We start from the raw sequence: 17,431 nt of genomic DNA, 5'->3' as shown, positions 1-17,431 counted from the left end.
CTCTTGGAGGGGATGTGGGGTCATGTGACGTGTCGGGACCCCCGGCAGGGGATAAATTGGCCTTTGGGGGGTTTTATACGGGCCCTAATCGCCTTTCCGACGCCCATCACGTGCCCAATGTCTGTCTCCACCATTTTCTACAGAGAAAAATTTTCACAACTTACTCTTAGTTGAACATAAATTATTGGCCCTTCTCTCCCAGATAGGCTAAATAAGGTGTTGAATTGGGTGTCATGGGAATCGGGTATAGCACGTGTTGCGGGCGGGATTTGGGCGTTGCATTGTCTCAGGGAGCTTGTGGGGGGTTGATTGACTCAAAGTCTGGGTTTTTTCCGCCTCAAATCCCCCCATAAACCCCCATTAAAGCGCTCCCTCGTCTTGTCAGTATCTGCCGTGCCAATCTTAGCTTTCGTCCAGTGCATGACTTATGTGAGCGTGGCGACATTACGAGCTGTGTGTGGATGACAGCTGGAGTGGCGTACGAGTTACGAGGGGAGCGTAGTGACACAGACCGATCTGAACAGTATAAGCAGAGGTCCATTTTCTCTTGCCAGTTCAATTGACCGCCACCTACTGAAACCGTGTTCGCTTCATCTCAACGGTCGTCCTTGTTCTGTTAACAAAGCCCAACAATACAAAGGACAGCCGAGAGATGGGGCCAGGTCATGTGATGATAATCTGCGGGTGGGTTTGCCACCGGGTACGAGCAAGTACAGGTTCGAACCGGACCGATACTGCTGAGTGTGAGTATTGTTTGGTCCATCGACATTGTTTTGACGTGTCATCGTGACTGCACTATGACGTGTGTCGTGTGACAGATTCACGCCTCCCTCGATAACTGCACTATTGTCGACCATTGCTCTCATCTCCAACCTGCCTCTTGCGGCTATTAAATTGCGGGTATATAGTCGGTCCCAACCAACCGACGCAACGTCTCATCTCCAACTTCCCGAAACGGAACTCTGTGAGCCAGCTGCGTTGGTCCTGCCCAACTGGTCTGATGGCGATGATGAGACAAGTGAGCAACTCCGCATTGGGATATTCCGACAGTGTGCTGTGCTTGTATTTGCTGCCAAAGCACCAAAGCACGAGCAATTGCTCCTGTTAGCGTAACCGACTATGAGTATTACTTGGAACGTCAACTAACTTGACTACTTGTCAAGTACGTACAAACTGGTCCGAATGACAGGACAGCAACCAAACCATTCAACACTAGACATAGTATGTACGGTACGAGCACGAGTAACGGTGCTCCTGCCTGTACGCCCACGTACTTGTACCTCGGTCAACGGTAAAACTACCGGCAATTCTCATACGATTGACCGTCTGTAACATTGTTCCGACGCTCCATCGTCGGTGCTTTTTCCGAAAAAGAACCGTCCACACGCACACGCACACGCCCACTGGCATACTTGCTGACGCACCTTCGACGACGTGCAGTTATGACCCAGAATCAGACGACATCCTGGCTCGGCTACGAGTACGGGGCACGCAGCGAAATAGCAACCGAAGGACATTCACACGACACACAGACGCAACAACAGACGTACAGAGCACTGCTGTATGTATCGCAAACGGCATTGCTACGGCCGCCTGTTGCTATCTGTTGCTATCTGTGGCCATCTGTTGCCATCTGTTGCTGCCGTCGCCGCCTGTTGCTGTTATTTTGCTAGATGAAGCACCCTAGAAGCAGGAACAGTTGCACCGGGAACGGCTTTCGGTGCACGTCAACGGCTTTCGGTGCACAACGGCTTTCGGTGCACGTCAACGGCTGCTCTGAGACTCTGCCACCTGCCGTCGTGTACGCTTTAAACACCAAACATGCTACGGTACCTTGACTCCTTCACGTGATGTCTTAGTCGACTCTCTCCCTCTCCAAACAGCAGATGGCCCTGCTTATCGTAGGAAAAAGAAGACCCGGTCACGCAAGGCAACCCAAAGCAATGCATCTACCGGGTGGAAAAAAGCAAGGTGTACAAAGTTAACTGAGCGAGAGACCGTTGAATGTTACGTTGCAGAGTGCAATTCCATCAGCTTGCTTTTTGCGCCTCCTGTTCAAACAGTACATACGGGTCTTCAAACCACAAGCACCAGCACTTGTAGATCAGTTTCCAGTTTGTTTCCCGGTCTAAACCCCATGATAGAGATGATCCGTATACGAGCAGACTCTATACGTCTTGTTTTGGGCTCCTCAACGGCCTGGATGAGACATAGCAAGCGGTACAAGCAGATGAGAGAGTGCAAACCTCAACTTTGCGGGGGACACAAGTTGGAGCTTGTGGGAATAGGCTGGAGGAATAAACGAGGACCAAAAAAGCTAACAAGTGTCCGCACAGTTGCTCAATCGCCTGATTCCCGCTTGGCACGGCAGTCTGGGTTGTGTCTATCACCGAGCAAAAGCACTTCAGAGTTGAGATGCACCGTTGTGACGTAAAAGACAGGAATATCGTACGCATTCCGGGTGGAGGAGCGTGGGTTAAGGTGGAGGTCCCTCGGGCACTCCCCCTAAAGGCCCCCGAACGGCACAAGTGATTGAAATTACCACCACCTCTGTAGCAAAGATATTACCAAACACCGCACTGGCTGTAAACCCGACAAATAGGTGTGGGGACGTGGAGACGCGGGAGCTAAAGAGGTTCTACCTCACGGGATTCGGCGCTAACAACCGTTCGTTGGCTCCGGTCCAGATGTTAATACCGCACCTGTTAATTCCATGGCTATACCGGTGCTAAACGCGTCCCCATAAAAAAGTGGTGTATATCCCTCAACCGACGGTGCTCGCTCGTACTTGCACGCTACAGCTGAGTACAGACCTGTAGTTCTGGAGTCTACAGTCAGACGCAGAGAACATGCTCAGCTGTAGGGAATGAAGAGCCCCGTTTGGGGGGGAGGGGGAGTCCATTCCAGAGACGCACAGCCTCATCCAGGCCAAAAGCTCCTGCCCACCCATTGATAACACTCTATCAACAACATTCAACGCTCTCATAAACATATGGTTTGGTCTTCAAATAGACTTGAGAAACCAACGAGTGCAAGTACACATGTTCAGGGTCAGAGTCAGATGATGGCGGTGGTCTTGAAACTAACCATGATCTCGCACACCTCAGGATCTTCCACTTTGCGTTTCATTTTCGTTTCCACATATTTTTGCTCTCTCTCTAGACATGGAGATCACGAAGATCCTGTTGTTCCATAACTGCAAGGGCGGAGAGGGACGTGTCTGCGGAGATCGTCCGTAGGGGCCCGGTGATCGCTCGACACGTGACCGCGTCGACGGTAATTGCGACTTCCGTTGTTCGTATGGCTTAGCGCTGTTGGATGAGTCGATGGTGCTACTGTAGTGTGCAAGTGTACAGTAGTGTGCTCCGAGATATTGCCACGGCGTAGGTCGGCGAGAAGCCATGGACAATCAAGTTGGAGACCCTCAGGACATATGGTTGACAAGGCAAACTAAACCGCGAGTCATCCGGTGATTCTCGTATCTCTCATCGTTATATCCCCCACTTTAGCCATGATGATCTGTTGGGTCTTTTTGAGACAGTGGGTAACCCAAGGGGTGCTTCTGTTACTCACACCAGTTAGCCCGGGTTACGAGTAGAGCGATTGTGCATACCATGTTAGCCGTGGCAGTTGGTGGTTATCTGGCTTGCACCTGGATAGTGTCTTGACATGCCGCAGCGGGAAAAAAAACAGCCCAAAACCTGACAAGACCGGTATCGTGGAGTGTTTAGCCGTAACTGTTCGGCCCTGTCTTTACCAAGGGGGCTGTGTATCCAAGAATACGAGCACCAGAGTTTGGGCTAGCGGCCAGTATGGTATGGGTCTGGTTATTATCAGGTCCTGTTTCACCCGGTGCACAAGAGAGGTAGCTCATCGTGGGCCTAGTGAGACCGCGGACAGAGTGCGATAGCGATGAGGGGATGTGAGACGGTCCGAAGGGCGATTGTGCTTGTAGGGTTCACTGGACGGCCATGGTAATATGGTCAGGAGCTGATGGATCTGGTCAGATGCAAACACTGGAATACACACAATACACACAATATTGCATGTGTCGCCACATACTCCGTCCTTGATTTCGCTTCTGCTGGCTCACGGGCCAAATATCATTTCCGAGTATCTCTGAACCATCTCGCCGCACCAACGACAATGTAATAAATGAAAAAAAAAAGCAAATGACGACAAATCCTCGTCACAAGCTAGTTAGTTGGTCAGAGTTAGACGCGGATTCTTTGTCAAAATACGACGAGCTTTCGACTTGGGTCTTAGGTTTGCCACCCAGGTACCTTGACTCAGGAATAGACTCAGTCCAGATCCAGTGCCAGTACAGTACGAGTACGACCACGAGTATGAGTACAAGTAGCGGTATGTATGTACTCTACAGACTGAGGCTGCATACGGGGGGGGGGGGGGGGGGGGGGAGTCCACTTACAAAGTACAACATCCGACGCGACAAGTGAATCTGCGCTTTTGTCGCCCGTGACATTGTGAGCCCCCCCCAGACCCCTGTTCATGCTCGGTATTTAAACACCTTCCTTTAGCCGAACCTTGTTTTCTTAGGTCGGCGAAACCGGCCTTTTGCACCTCCGGCTTCTTGTCATACAATGTCGTTCAACGGTCTGACAGACACCGCTGCGGGATGCAGTCTGACAGGTGGGCAGAGGAACGAGGTGGATCTTTTTACTGCAAACACGAATACAAAGGGGACGAGGGGCTGGGGTCACGTGACTGCCACACAACCCGAAAGGGGCTGGAAGGAGGAAGGGGGAAGGGGAAAGGGGATTTGCGGAGCTGGTTGGGACAAGATATTACCCCAGTTATTCCTGGGGGGAGGGAAGAGTTAGTTGGTTATAGTGAGCCGCGTCGGGATAGAAGCTGCACTAATTACTAGGAGTAGCTACTGGTAGTACAAGTAATGAGAGCCAACAGACAAGCCACACTTTTGGTTGCCATTTGGTGACTACAAACACACCACCAGTGATCGCTACATCCTGTCCACCGGTTCTCGTATGGTAGCCCAATGCCAAGAAGTATTAATCGTCTCGGGATTCGGGTAGTCGCGACGGTGGGGTGATACCCTGGTCGCACTGTACGACGGTTGATAATTAAATAGCCGGAATACGAGTGGTGGAACAAAAGTGCTCATTGTTTATCTACGGGATGTACAAAAACGGCCAGAATATGCAGAGAGGGAGGTGTGATAGGGAGCAAGTGCGGTGCAGCAGACGAAACAGGAGGACATGAAACAAGCGGTGGAGACAAGCCTTTCATCTACGAGTCATCTGAGTCATGCCGATGGCCGGATGAGGCGAATACCGATCGATATAACCGATAGACGATTAACCGGTAGGCGATTAGCCGATAGACAACCGATACGATTAACCGACAGACCGATATCGCTCTATCTCATCTGGTGGTCTATTGTAGCTAAAACTATGTACATACTACCATCCTGTAAGTGAGTCGGTCAATAGCCGATAGCTCGATTGTCCTACTTGTCAGTAGTCTAGCGCAAGTCTACTTATTTGCACTGTTACTTGGCAGGCTGGTGGTGTCATACTACAAGTATACGATGGAAGATACAATACAACTGTTCATACACGCGTATGGTCCAAGAAGTACGACACGGTACGACTACTACCAGTACTTGTAGTACAAGTGCTCAAGTCCAAATACTCGTACTCAAGCTCAAGTGCCACCACCAAATCCGCCATCCTCACTGGTTTCAACCATCCATCTCCTCTTTGTCTACAACCATCTCGGCTCAGCCCCCATGATATGCTACCCGATACAATTGATGCTTGTGCCGAAACCGTTGGACTTGCGAAGCCAAAATGGACCGACACATGAAGGTGTTTAGGGAGTCTAAAAGACATGGCCAAGCCCAGCTGCACAGTCGCCATCCCTTTCACAGGAAATGCAAACGGATAAATTAGGCGACGGCTACCGCTGTGGGCTAGTCAGCAGCCGTGTGCTGCCACCGACGCTGTTTACAGGCCTCAATACTCTTGTGTTCTCCTCACACAGCCCACAAGCTCCGTCAGTAAGCCCTTGCTCCTCTCGGCCCCGGCTGACACCTTGCAAAATAAGCAACATAATATTATCGAAACGTAAAGTGGAAAAGTGAAAATAAAACAAAAAACAAAAGCTAGAGGAGCGAGGAAAAAAGAGAGCGTCAGACAATCAAAGTGAGCATCATCTTGTGTCTTAACCGAAATAGCATCCCGCCAATCTTAGAGGGAGGGGGGGGAAGTGCTACCGGCTTTTTCCCTTTTGTGTTTTTCCTTTTTCCTCCTTTTCCTGTTTTCCTGTTTTCCTGTTTTCCTGTTTTCCTGTTTTCTTGTTTTCCTGTTTTCCTGTTTTCCTCTTTTTCCTCTTTTTCCTCTTTTTCCTCTTGGTGGTTTTTTTTTTTTTTTTTTTTTTTTTTCCCTTCCACTGAGACTCTCTCTTTCTCTCTGTATCAGAGAAGATGCACACCGCTAGACTGAGACAGCATATCCCACTACTTGGGTATTAACTACAGAGGTTTGTAGGAGCGAAAAATAATACATCTGAGCTATACCATCAACATCCCATCTCCCTGAAATGTCAAGGCGCCCGTCGTATACTGCCGCCGTGCGGGAGTGTCCTAATTCACCGCAAAAAATAAATCATGTGGCATGGTGCGCAAACACATGCACCGCCGTTTCGGCCACCGCTTGTGGGGAAAGGAACGAGAACGAGCTCCCGTTTAGTAGCCACAGTCGACGTGCGTGGTAGCAGTGCCAGAACAGTACAGTACGTACCAGTACATACCGGTCCAAGTAGCGTGTGGGGACGCGTGTGGGGTACACGTGCGGTACAGGAGGAGTGTGTGGTGCGGAGCTCACCGCCTTGGACGGGTTACTATTCATCTCTTGGTATTTCCGTCGTCTTACCTGCCCACCGCACGCCGCCGTTGTGTGTCACTTCTCTGCTTTTACTCCTCTTTCGCTTTTATTCTTCGGCCTTTTAATTTCTTGCCTCTCTCTCTGGGCGGTCTTTGTCCAGCGCAAAATAACCTCCGGCCTCCACTTTGCGGATTTCTCCCACTTTGCGCTTCCCACAAACCAAACGCACAGCGAGCTGATCCAGGTCGACTATTATGGTTTAGGCCGACAGTTGAAATTAACCTCCGCATGCTGTCACAAAAGGCACATATTGGTTTTTAACGTGCGTTTGGCTCACACAACGGTCGAACCTTGTGCTTGGAACGCGAAATGGGGCGATAGCCGCGGATTTTGTGTGGCACAGACACGCGGAAAGAGTCGCAAAATGACGGGAGAGTGTGCGCGCGTCTGATGATACCTCTAATATGAGTTTCCGAGCAGCCCCTCCACCTCCACAGCCCAGTTCAAATTCACAAAAACAGGTTAACTCTAAAGTAAGGCGGTCAACTCTATTTGCACTACCATCTGGAAACGAAAACCCCAGCTAAAACCTCCGACTTTACTTCTTCAACCCTCCTCTTCATCCACCCGCTGTATCCCTCACGACCCGAGCCCCTACGACGCCCTACGCGACCCGTAGAACCGACACAACTCGCCCCACTCCCAGAAAACGACCTTTCACGACCCGACACCGAGATCCAGCGACTTACCACGACAAGAACCCAAGTGTAATACCCCTCGCAACCCCCCCATACGACACATACACACACAAATGGCTCTGGTCAAACGAATAACAGAGTACCGACCACGACACGCTGCCGTGGCAGAGATTCCAGACCCGCCATCGACCTCGCATCAGTTCTCAAACAACTTTGTCTCAACCCAGTATCTCATGACTCGAACGTCGCCCATCCGACCCTACCCCAAGCTGGACACCGACTCTGTCACTCCCCAGCTGCCCAGTGACGAGCTGGGATGCGTGGCCCTGCTCAAAGAATGGAGCTTCTACGACGTGTCCTACGTCAACAAGGACGAAGCCATCCGACCCCCTTCTCCCCCCTTTGACACAAAACGAGGAGTCGCAAACACAAAAACCCCCAACGGCCACTCGTCGCGTACAAACAGCATGGGCTCGCGCTCCGTGTCATCCACAGAGGATGCCAATTCGCTCTACTCCCACCCCCTCACGCGACACACCTCCGTGACCTCCTCCACGTCCGTGTCTCCCAACAATCACCAGTACTACAAGCAGAGCCTTCCCCCGCTACCAAGCGACACAAACAGCACCGACCGAGAGCAGCCTCCTTCGCGACCGGCCTCTGTGTCCACCTCTTTTGCATCTTTCCCCCGGCCCCAGCAGCTGTCTGAGCTGGCCACCTCTCTCGCTCGAGCTCCTGCAATGTCCACTTCCGCCATTGAGCAGCAACCTGAGTCCCCCACATCCACAGAACTGCTGGAACCCTGCATCCCCCCCATGGTACCCTATTCGTACCACCCCCGCATCTTACGGCTCGGACCACCCCTCCCCAGGTGTACGGCCACTCATCTACTACCGTTGGCGCCAAGATCTTCTCGTTTGGAGGCACCAACGGCGCGCAGTGCACAAACGACATGTACTGCTTCAACACAGACGCTCACACGCTCAAGAAGATCGACCGTAGTGTGCGTCCCGAGGTCATGAGAACTGTTCCTCGAGCCGCATACAGACGTCGGTCCTTCAATCGTACCGAGACCGACGGTCCTGCCACCAACACCACCTCGACAGTGAAGCCTGCTCCCCGAAAGTTCCACACCGGAACCACAAAGTACATTTCTCTCGTGCCTGGCGTCCCCAAGCGACACGGTGGCGTAGACATTTTCTACTTTGGAGGCGGCGACGATACCCAATGCTTCAACGACGCCTTTCTGTTCAACACTCGAACGCATCTGTTCCGAAAGGTGGCCGACGGGGCCTCCGAAACGCGACCTGCTCCTCGACAGGGCCATGTGACTATCAACCGAGGCGTATACTTTTACGTTCATGGCGGTCACAACCCCTTCACCGGCGAGACATTCAACGACATGTGGCGGTTCGACACTGTGAGTAACAAGTGGTCCGAGGTTGTCTACCAGACCCCCCAGGAGGCTCACCCTGCCGCAGCCTATCACGATGGTTGTTTCTGCGAGCGAGAGGGCTACTTTTTGTTCTACGGTGGCCGGTACGAGGACGGAACCGTGTGTTCGCAGATGACCCGGTTCTATCCCGAAACCACCTCGTGGTCTCCCGTGCCCGTCTTCATCTACAACAAGTTCACCGGCCAGGGCATGCGAGTGTCTCTGGGCCGATACGGACACAAGATTATGAACGGCGGCAAGTGGGTTTACATTCTGGGAGGCGACAATGGCGACGGCCAGGTGACGGACATGTGGGTCTTTTCGCTATCCACTGGTGTCATGATCCGGTCTTGTTATTACGGCGTTCTTCTCAAGGGTCTGTCTCATCACACGACAGCCTTTTGCGACGGGCGTCTTTACTTTTTTGGAGGACTCAACACCTCAGCTGAACGGCCCGAGGTGGTTTGTGAGATTCGATGCATCGAGCTGCCTCTATCTGGCACCTGTATGAAGGAGGAAGATTAGGTGAGATAGAGCAGCCGCTTATTTATATGTACATTAGACAATAGAATAGATTTTGAAGTAATTTCGGAAAACCAACGGTGGTAGCGGATGACATTGATTATTCGATTGTAGGAGTAGGTACGTAAGGCAGCAGTAGCTGGTCATCAGTTATGGCCCCACAATGGTTAGACTTGTACGATACATTCACTCACAGGTGGCTACTGCTTTAAGGGGTACTATCTGAGAGTGTAGTGGCACTGTAATAAGGAGAGCGTTCATATGCCGAGTTCTAATCCTTATCTAATATGTCTAGCACATTCTCGAGACTTAATATGGGTCTACGGTTCACTACATACGTGGGCAGTGTAATACCACGAGGCCAACGCGTTGTACGTTCTTGAAAGGTTGTGAAAAACGTTGATGAACAAGGATGGGCGGTCGGGACGTTCAATCGTTAAGTAAGTACGGTACAAGAGTTGCACTTTCTGCTGGTGGATATTGTGTTTACATTAGCCCTTGGCGATCTTCTGTGCAGGGTAGCATTTCTCATCCTGTAGTCAGGGATTGATAATGGAGTTAGTTTCCCCAGTCTATGAAGGGTCAACGGTGATCTGGAGATCTTGGACATCGCGTATAAGCTGGTTGTGGCATCTTGTTGACGGGCAACTATTACCGATGCTACACTGGTGCTGGCTAGCGCAAGCTTGACCGGATTTGTCTTGGTCGCAACGGGTTCGTTTGTCTTGGTATTGGTACAACCGTGATCATTGTGGGAGTACGAGACAAGGATACAAAGAGGGACCTACAAGGGACCATTCGGGACATTGTAAAAGACGGAATTTTTAAGCGGGCTACAACGACTGACAGTGTAGTATTAAGGGGAGAGGGGTGAAAGCAGCAGGTCGTCGCGTGCCTGTGATACAAGTGGTGTATAGAGGTGGTGTGATACAAGTGGTATGATAGTGGCATATTCATAGATGTAGCGTGTGTACGTGTTGTAGTCGTGCTTATGAGACCTGTAGAATAAATATATGATACTTGGAGTTGTTGTACTTTGAGTCCGATGTATACAGGCTGTAGTCTCATCTACACTATGTTATGAGCACCAGTACGTTTTACGTTTAGTGGAGAGTCACTGGCGGCAGTGACGTGCACCGTTCTTTCTTCTCCACATTGTCTTAGTAGAGTCGAATAATGGCAACCGAACACGTTTAACCACATGCAAGAAGCACCTGCGCGTAGCCATACCGTATAAACAGCAAGCTGAAACCGCCGTTATGCTGCGAGCGTTTGCGGGCGGGAGTGATCTTGGCACTGCACGGCTCCAATAATTGGGCAAGACACAAGGGAGATGCGGAGTTGAGGGTGAAAGAGGAGATCTGCGGGGGAGATTGTATGGGACGATTTGAGGAAGAAGACCAGACGAGTTGATTTTCTTTGAGACGACGTTGTTCGAGGAGTTATTGGGGGTGCTAGACGCTATGAGACTTACTTGGCCGGCCCCTCAACAAAACCTTGAGTAAATGATTTGTTTGGATTACACCGAAATCTATACAACTCGAGTTTCAATGAGACAATATGAAATATACGAGTATTATTGGAACCCCCCACTTTTGATCTATACCATGGTATGTTATTAATTGTTTTATCATCACCAGAACCCCGAATTTGCCCCCCAGCTGACTTTTTTCTTCAAGTAATGCCAACTAATGTGAAGTTCAGACAAACCTTAAACCGGCAAAAAACGGCTCCACTCAACGGATGATATCAGCTGTGGTCCAAAGAACTTGCCTACATACTGTACTACAGTACCAATACTCGCTCCAGCATCGCTACTCGTATGAGCCATCAACACTGCTCGTGCAACATCACCAACGCTTCTCGAACCACTCTAGCGTGCGGGGAACTTGGCTCTCTTTTGGCTCTATTTATTAGGCATCCATTTAACCCGCTTTCCGTATGTATCGTATTAGCATGTTGAATCTACGTTTTTTTCCTGACGATACACACGACAAACATCTTTGTGCGGCAGTAAAACCGACACAAAAGCCGGCATAAAAGCCGGCACCGGGTTCAGGTGACCCACTGCTGACAGGCCCGCTAATACCTCCAAACGTCACGTCAAAGTGACACCCCGTCGATAGGCGTCGTCGCTTCCTCTTGCATTTATAGGGCACCGGACGCGCCACAGTGTGTAGATCGCTTTGGGAAGCACGGTTTAAGCCGTCCGAGAAAACGGCCAAAGGGCGGCCTCAGAGGTTGGACGAGTCACGTGACAGATCAATATGGGGACTGGCTGCTGGTTTTCGGCGGCTATTGTCGGCATATTTCTTTTACAAGACGTTCTCGACGCCCCGCGAAGCCCGCGAAGCGGTGGTCCAATTTAAATTCAATGATTGGCACTTCGCGTTTTCGTATCAGGAGTAAGCCTCACGATAAAGGCAGACTACTATCCTCAACAAGTTCAAAGTACGGAGGAAAAGTGGTAAGAGGGAAGCGAGGCAATGGCGGGGGATATATATGTATATAAAGGACCGAGTTGGACACAAACACAGTCAATCGACGATAAACCGACTTTACATTCATCTGATGTCCCTGTTGTTTCATCGTGCACTTGTACATACTGTAGCTACACTTCTACATCGTCCCAACTGAATTTTCAAATTACCTCAGCACAGTGACACGCATACACAAGTTGCAAAGGTCACCGTTGTGCACATTTTGATCAGGGAGGCTCAGCATCAGATCCACCATGAAGAACATGGTTTCGACGCACGTGTTTCCGGCGAAGAACGACTCGTACCGGGCACGTAAGCGCGCGCACAAGGCGTGCGATCAGTGCAAGCGCCGGCGAAAGCGTTGTGAAACCAGCAACGAAAGCGACAAGTGTGATCCGTGTTTGCAGGCTGGTTTGGAGTGTTCGTTGGAGGAGGCTGCTCAGAAGGCCCATGACGCTGGTGCACCAAAGAAGGATGGTCCCATCAATATGGTCATGTACCAGGAGCCGGAGGAGGTGGTGAAAAACGAGTTTGAAGGAGGCTCGACAGCTCCGGCCACATCCATCCTGGGAGGACTAGGATCGTTCCAAGCCTACAACAACTTTGGAATGACTCAGCCGCAACAACAGCCTACTCAACAGGTTCAACAACAGCAGACGCCCATACACCAGCCTACACCGTCCACCCACTCGGATGACGAAAGAGGAAGACCGGCCCAACGATTTACACTGTTCCACAGCAACACAAACAGAAGTATTTCCCGGGCATCAGCAGACCGACGGCCGCAATCGCATCTCTCTCCGACCGTTCGACGAGCAGTGGGGGCCACGCCAGCGTCACCCTCTTCGCCCAAAGAAGACGATCCCGTGTGGGTCAAGAAAAGCACCCCGCAGCTCAACCCCCATCTGTACGCCTACTTGTCGTCGATAAATGCGTTCTCGATGCCGCTCAAACATATCCGGGACGGCCTGGTAGACATATACTTTGAGCATATGGATACTTTTCTGCCATTGGTAGACAAGACGCAGTTTCTCAACCTGCATCGCCAAGGACAAGCACCTACCCTACTAATGCACGCTGTCCTGCTCGCTGCTAGTCGACACTCCCAGGCTCAGACCTATATTCAAAACCTGCGTCAGTTTGCAGCTTCTACAGCGTCGAAAATCAGGGCTCTTCTGTTTGCAGAAGTCGAACAGGACCGCCTGACACTGGTGAGAGTCTACGCGTTGATCTCGCTGCACGCAGAGGGACCCGATGGAGCTGAACAGGGTTGTTCAGACCTGCAACACGCCATTCACTACTCTATCTCTCTGGGCATCCACCATGACCGACCCTTCATCAACAAGACGTCTTTGCAACAGCTGTGGTGGTCTATTTGGTGTCTGGATCGACTCAACAGTTTGATTAATGCCCGGCCAGTGATCATAGACTCACGTGACGTGGAAGTATCCAAGCTGGACGACAATTCACAGCTGCCTAGACTAGTCTCCATCCTCGGGACTCATGAAAGTATCATGAACTTGTACCGGGGAAGAAACTCAGACGTGTCCATGAAAACAGTCACGGCCCTTGATATTGTGCGACACAAGATTCAGCCTCTGGATTCAGATTCGCCGTTTCTTCAGCTCGTTTGCCATACTCTTCAGCTTCTGACATACCCTCAGACCATTACAATTTCCACTTCAACAGTCTACGGGGCCTTTGGCAACATGTCAACGCCCATTGCTTTGGCTCTGACGTTCTCCAAAAACGGTCGCACTGTCCCTTTGCAATTTAGCAATGGACCGGAGTTCCAGACAGTGCTCCGGAGCGCTTCTCAGATCCTCCACTTGTCCAAAAACTACTCGGGTTCGCTGCCAGGATTGCCAATTGTCCCCTTCTCGATACAGTTGGCGTTTATTGTACTTGTGAGACTGTTCTACGACCGGCCTATGCCCTTCCCAGACGTCTGTGGCATCCTAGACATGTACTCGGACCGCTGGTGGGCGACCGAGGCCATGAGCATGATCGGAGGAGGGCTGCTAAAGAACGAGAGTCAGGGTCAGCAACAAAATAAGAGCCAGATTCCGAACCAGCCCCAAGTCGAGGCGCCTGTGCGAACGATAAGTCCCCAGCCCATGGGAATGGCGAGTCCGCAGTCAATGACCATGACTCCTAGTCCAGCGCCTCCTACTGTCTCTGTGAACGCTCCTTCGAATCAAAACTTCCAGCTGCTCCAGCAACAGGCGCTGGACCAGTCGATGGTGTCTCATCACGGTCAGCAGCAACATGGACAACAGCAGCAACAACAAAGACAGGTCCCGATGGCTAATGCGAGCCAGCGAACGTCACCTGGATCACTGTCTAACAAACGAAAGGCTACTCTAACCATCCCCCAGGCACAGATCGACCGGTACTCCCAACACCCTCTGGCTCGTTCACCTATGGGATCTGCATACTCGGAGGACCTGGGCCAGGACTCATACTTCTCCAACATGAACACTGACTTTTCATATGGAGTGCTGGGAGGGGAAAATGTGGTGCCCCCAGCTGCTCCTCAGGGCGACCAGACACCTACTCTGTCGACAGCCATGAAGGACGAGTACTTTTCGGCTCATCGGCCGAGTTTGGACGCTGGAAACAATGGAGGAACCGACGGTGGAGGAAACTTTTACGCCCAGAACTTTGAGAACATCAACTACCTTGATGAGCCCTCAGTCAAGTTGGAGTATGATGAGTTTCAGTTTTAAGGGGTGACAGGAGGTCTCGTAGTAGAGTGGAGGACATGCATCACTGCTTGTAGATCATAATTTATTGCATTTTTGGTAATCCAACGCGACGACTAGGCGATTGTACTGTTTCGTGGATGCATTTTACTTCTTATTGAAACGAATACAAGTACTCGTACAAAAAACCCGTATTCAGTCCATTATTCGCTCCATCACGTCACGATGAAACTTAGTTGGGTATCTCCATCTGGGTTAGGGTTCCATACCAACCAATCATTTTCTACACATTCAAGCTTCACATACCGAATCCACCAAATCAGTTTCACACCCAACCCAGCACAAAATGGTCGAACTGAAGCCTAGCAGCGCTATCCAGCGTGGTCCTCTCAACAAGGGCGGATGGGATGCTCCCCACGGTGAGTATGGGCTTTTTCCGAACTTCTGGAGACTCCACCAAGCATGATATCACACGGCATGAACGGTGTTGTGAACGAAGACACAACGAGATGGAACGATGCGACACAGACGAAGGACAGCCATTGTTGGAAGACGATACCCTTGGTTTTACTTGGCGTTCAAGCGGTGGAGAATGGAGGATTCCAGCTAAACGAATCTCGTCAAATGTATCACAGAACATGTGGAGCACAGGGAGGACAGAAAAATGGAAAGGAAGTACAAAGGACATGAAGGGGCTGCTTTCTATTAATCCCGATTAGTTGTTCCGTTCGTCAAGTTAATAGGAAGTTATCCTGCGTTGACGTCACACCTATTGTCTGTTATGTGACTTGAACTGCTTCTCCGCTATGACATATTCTGATGTCCGATGTCCGTTCGTGACTCTTGGTACTTGCGTGCTGATGGCACAACGGAACCACTCGTGCCTCGCTTTCGTATTCAATTCATACTAACCCAGCCCTCCACAATGACGGTGCCATCGACAGATACGCCCACTGGAGAACCTTCTACCAGGAACGATTCAAGTACACACGAGCCACCGGCAAGTCGACTCTGATCTTCCTGGTCGCTTTCCCCGCTCTGATCGGTTACGTTGCCTACCAGTCCGAGGGTCTCTTTGAGTTTGCCGGCAAGCGACGTGGAGAGTCAGTCACCACTCGAGGTTAGATGATGGACTAGATAATGCATAACATTACATTGATAGGACGGTAACGAGTGCTGTAGAGAGCCGGAAGAGAGAGCTGTAGGCTACGAACGACCATCAACCTGCAGACACACCTACGAGTGTCATCAGAGCCATGTAGCACCCATGAACGAGCATATATAAATAAATTGAAGATCCGTATCGTTATGGCCGGACATGATGGGCTTTAAGACGGACGTGGACAACAGTACAGTCACTTGTACTCGTACCGTACTCACTCTTTCAGCTACAGTATATGCTATAGAGAACCCCAGGTTTATGAATTCCTCTACTACAAGTACGGTATTTGATACTAGTAGACAGGTGATTGAATAACACAACGAACATCAACAGCTAATATACTGCGTCTTGAAGTACCAATAACCATCACTCCATCCAGAATTGAGGGTGCGTAGACCTACCTGGTGCATGGTAAAAAGATCTACATGTACCTCACACGGACCAATGGACCTGCGTTGATGAGCTTTGGCTACACACAGCCGACTCACTATCTAAACGTTTATTATGCTTACTTTCGGTACCACATTCGGGTAATCTTTGTGTTTCGCATCTTTCGCTGGAGCTGGAAGACGCCGTACATGAGGGCCTCGGAGGTGGGGGGACATCCGGGAACGTAGACGTCCACAGGCACGATTCGGTCGCAGCCTCGCACCACCGAGTAGGAGAAGTGGTAGTATCCACCACCGTTAGCGCAGGAGCCCATGGAGATGACCCATCGGGGCTCGGGCATCTGGTCGTACACCTGACGCAGCACGGGGGCCATTTTGTTTGTGAGGGTTCCGGCCACAATCATGATATCGGACTGTCGAGGGGAGGCTCGGAAAATGATACCCAGACGATCCTGATCGTACCGGGGGGCAGACACGTGCATCATTTCGACGGCACAGCACGCCAGACCGAAGGTCACGGGCCAGAAAGAGCCCTGTCGAGCCCAGTTGGCCACGGCATCCAGAGTGGTCAGGGTGTAGTCGACGGCGCTGTTGGGCTTCTGCTGTGAGGGGAGAGGGAAGTCGGTGGGCATGGAGGAGGACGACACTCGGGGGGTTCCAGCGGGAGCGGAGTATGCTCGGGTCTGGGGGATGACAGTGGCGGGGACCAGCGTCGGTCGCAGAGCCAGTCGGCCAATCTGTGATCTGAGCATGCTGTAGGGATGTGTGGTTTTGTGACGATACAACAAGCGTGAGGTGCTCTGCTGGCTGGTGCAAATATACGATAGTGGAAGCCTCCAACCATAATTTCGTTACCCAAATATGGGAAGCCCTGATTGGCCAATGCAGAAGCTTAATGGAGGAGGTGGTTTGGGGGTAAGAAGAGATATAAGGGGCGTACGAGACAAGCTGGTGACAGGACGACGTGTTTAATCGCACCAGCCACCGGAAATTACCGTTTTTGTGTGTTTAAATATCCAATTCCGAGCACTCCTCGCTAAAAAAAAACACATCTCCGACTCACTCCCTCGTCTCAGACAAACACCAAACATGCACCTACAAGTGTAGAAAAATGTTGCAATTGAAGAAATGTTGGCCTGGTGTGAAGAGAACGAGACTGCCAACCGACGGCAAC

At 50.9% G+C, this 17,431-nt stretch overlaps 8 protein-coding genes across 8 annotated transcripts; 6 read left to right on the top strand and 2 right to left on the bottom strand.

The window, feature by feature from the left end:
• Window positions 1–889: 889 nt before the first annotated feature.
• Window positions 890–1,220, bottom strand: YALI1_F09161g (uncharacterized protein; the record flags this gene model as incomplete). The annotated part of the gene is made up of 2 exons (XM_068283281.1): window positions 890–1,117; window positions 1,167–1,220. The coding sequence occupies 2 exons, from the start codon at window positions 1,218–1,220 to the stop codon at window positions 890–892; spliced, it is 282 nt and encodes a 93-aa protein (XP_068139382.1).
• A 343-nt stretch (window positions 1,221–1,563) lies between these two features.
• Window positions 1,564–2,434, top strand: YALI1_F09155g (uncharacterized protein; the record flags this gene model as incomplete). Its single annotated transcript, XM_068283280.1, has 3 exons — window positions 1,564–1,654; window positions 1,700–1,726; window positions 1,782–2,434. The coding sequence occupies 3 exons, from the start codon at window positions 1,564–1,566 to the stop codon at window positions 2,432–2,434; spliced, it is 771 nt and encodes a 256-aa protein (XP_068139381.1).
• A 1,077-nt stretch (window positions 2,435–3,511) lies between these two features.
• YALI1_F09137g (uncharacterized protein) lies at window positions 3,512–3,910 on the top strand (the record flags this gene model as incomplete). Its single annotated transcript, XM_068283279.1, has 2 exons — window positions 3,512–3,556; window positions 3,599–3,910. The coding sequence occupies 2 exons, from the start codon at window positions 3,512–3,514 to the stop codon at window positions 3,908–3,910; spliced, it is 357 nt and encodes a 118-aa protein (XP_068139380.1).
• A 4,606-nt stretch (window positions 3,911–8,516) lies between these two features.
• Window positions 8,517–9,524, top strand: YALI1_F09088g (uncharacterized protein; the record flags this gene model as incomplete). The annotated part of the gene is made up of 1 exon (XM_505063.3): window positions 8,517–9,524. One exon carries the CDS (start codon window positions 8,517–8,519, stop codon window positions 9,522–9,524), a length of 1,008 nt encoding a protein of 335 aa, XP_505063.3.
• Window positions 9,525–11,462: 1,938 nt separating this feature from the next.
• Window positions 11,463–12,033, top strand: YALI1_F09056g (uncharacterized protein; the record flags this gene model as incomplete). Its single annotated transcript, XM_068283278.1, has 3 exons — window positions 11,463–11,526; window positions 11,581–11,629; window positions 11,676–12,033. The coding sequence occupies 3 exons, from the start codon at window positions 11,463–11,465 to the stop codon at window positions 12,031–12,033; spliced, it is 471 nt and encodes a 156-aa protein (XP_068139379.1).
• A 222-nt stretch (window positions 12,034–12,255) lies between these two features.
• YALI1_F09051g (uncharacterized protein) lies at window positions 12,256–14,730 on the top strand (the record flags this gene model as incomplete). The annotated part of the gene is made up of 1 exon (XM_505062.3): window positions 12,256–14,730. One exon carries the CDS (start codon window positions 12,256–12,258, stop codon window positions 14,728–14,730), a length of 2,475 nt encoding a protein of 824 aa, XP_505062.3.
• A 322-nt stretch (window positions 14,731–15,052) lies between these two features.
• On the top strand, window positions 15,053–15,831 carry YALI1_F09017g (uncharacterized protein; the record flags this gene model as incomplete). Its single annotated transcript, XM_002143069.3, has 2 exons — window positions 15,053–15,125; window positions 15,623–15,831. 2 exons carry the CDS (start codon window positions 15,053–15,055, stop codon window positions 15,829–15,831), a joined length of 282 nt encoding a protein of 93 aa, XP_002143105.1.
• A 545-nt stretch (window positions 15,832–16,376) lies between these two features.
• Window positions 16,377–17,009, bottom strand: YALI1_F09003g (uncharacterized protein; the record flags this gene model as incomplete). The annotated part of the gene is made up of 1 exon (XM_505061.3): window positions 16,377–17,009. The coding sequence occupies one exon, from the start codon at window positions 17,007–17,009 to the stop codon at window positions 16,377–16,379; it is 633 nt and encodes a 210-aa protein (XP_505061.2).
• Between the last annotated feature and the right edge of the window lie 422 nt (window positions 17,010–17,431).

The sequence above is a fragment of the Yarrowia lipolytica genome, chromosome 1F, assembly GCF_001761485.1.
Source record: "Yarrowia lipolytica chromosome 1F, complete sequence".
Taxonomy (NCBI): Eukaryota; Fungi; Ascomycota; class Dipodascomycetes; order Dipodascales; genus Yarrowia; species Yarrowia lipolytica.
The sequence above is the reverse complement of the archived record's forward strand: the minus strand, read 5'-3'. Positions and strand labels throughout refer to the sequence as shown.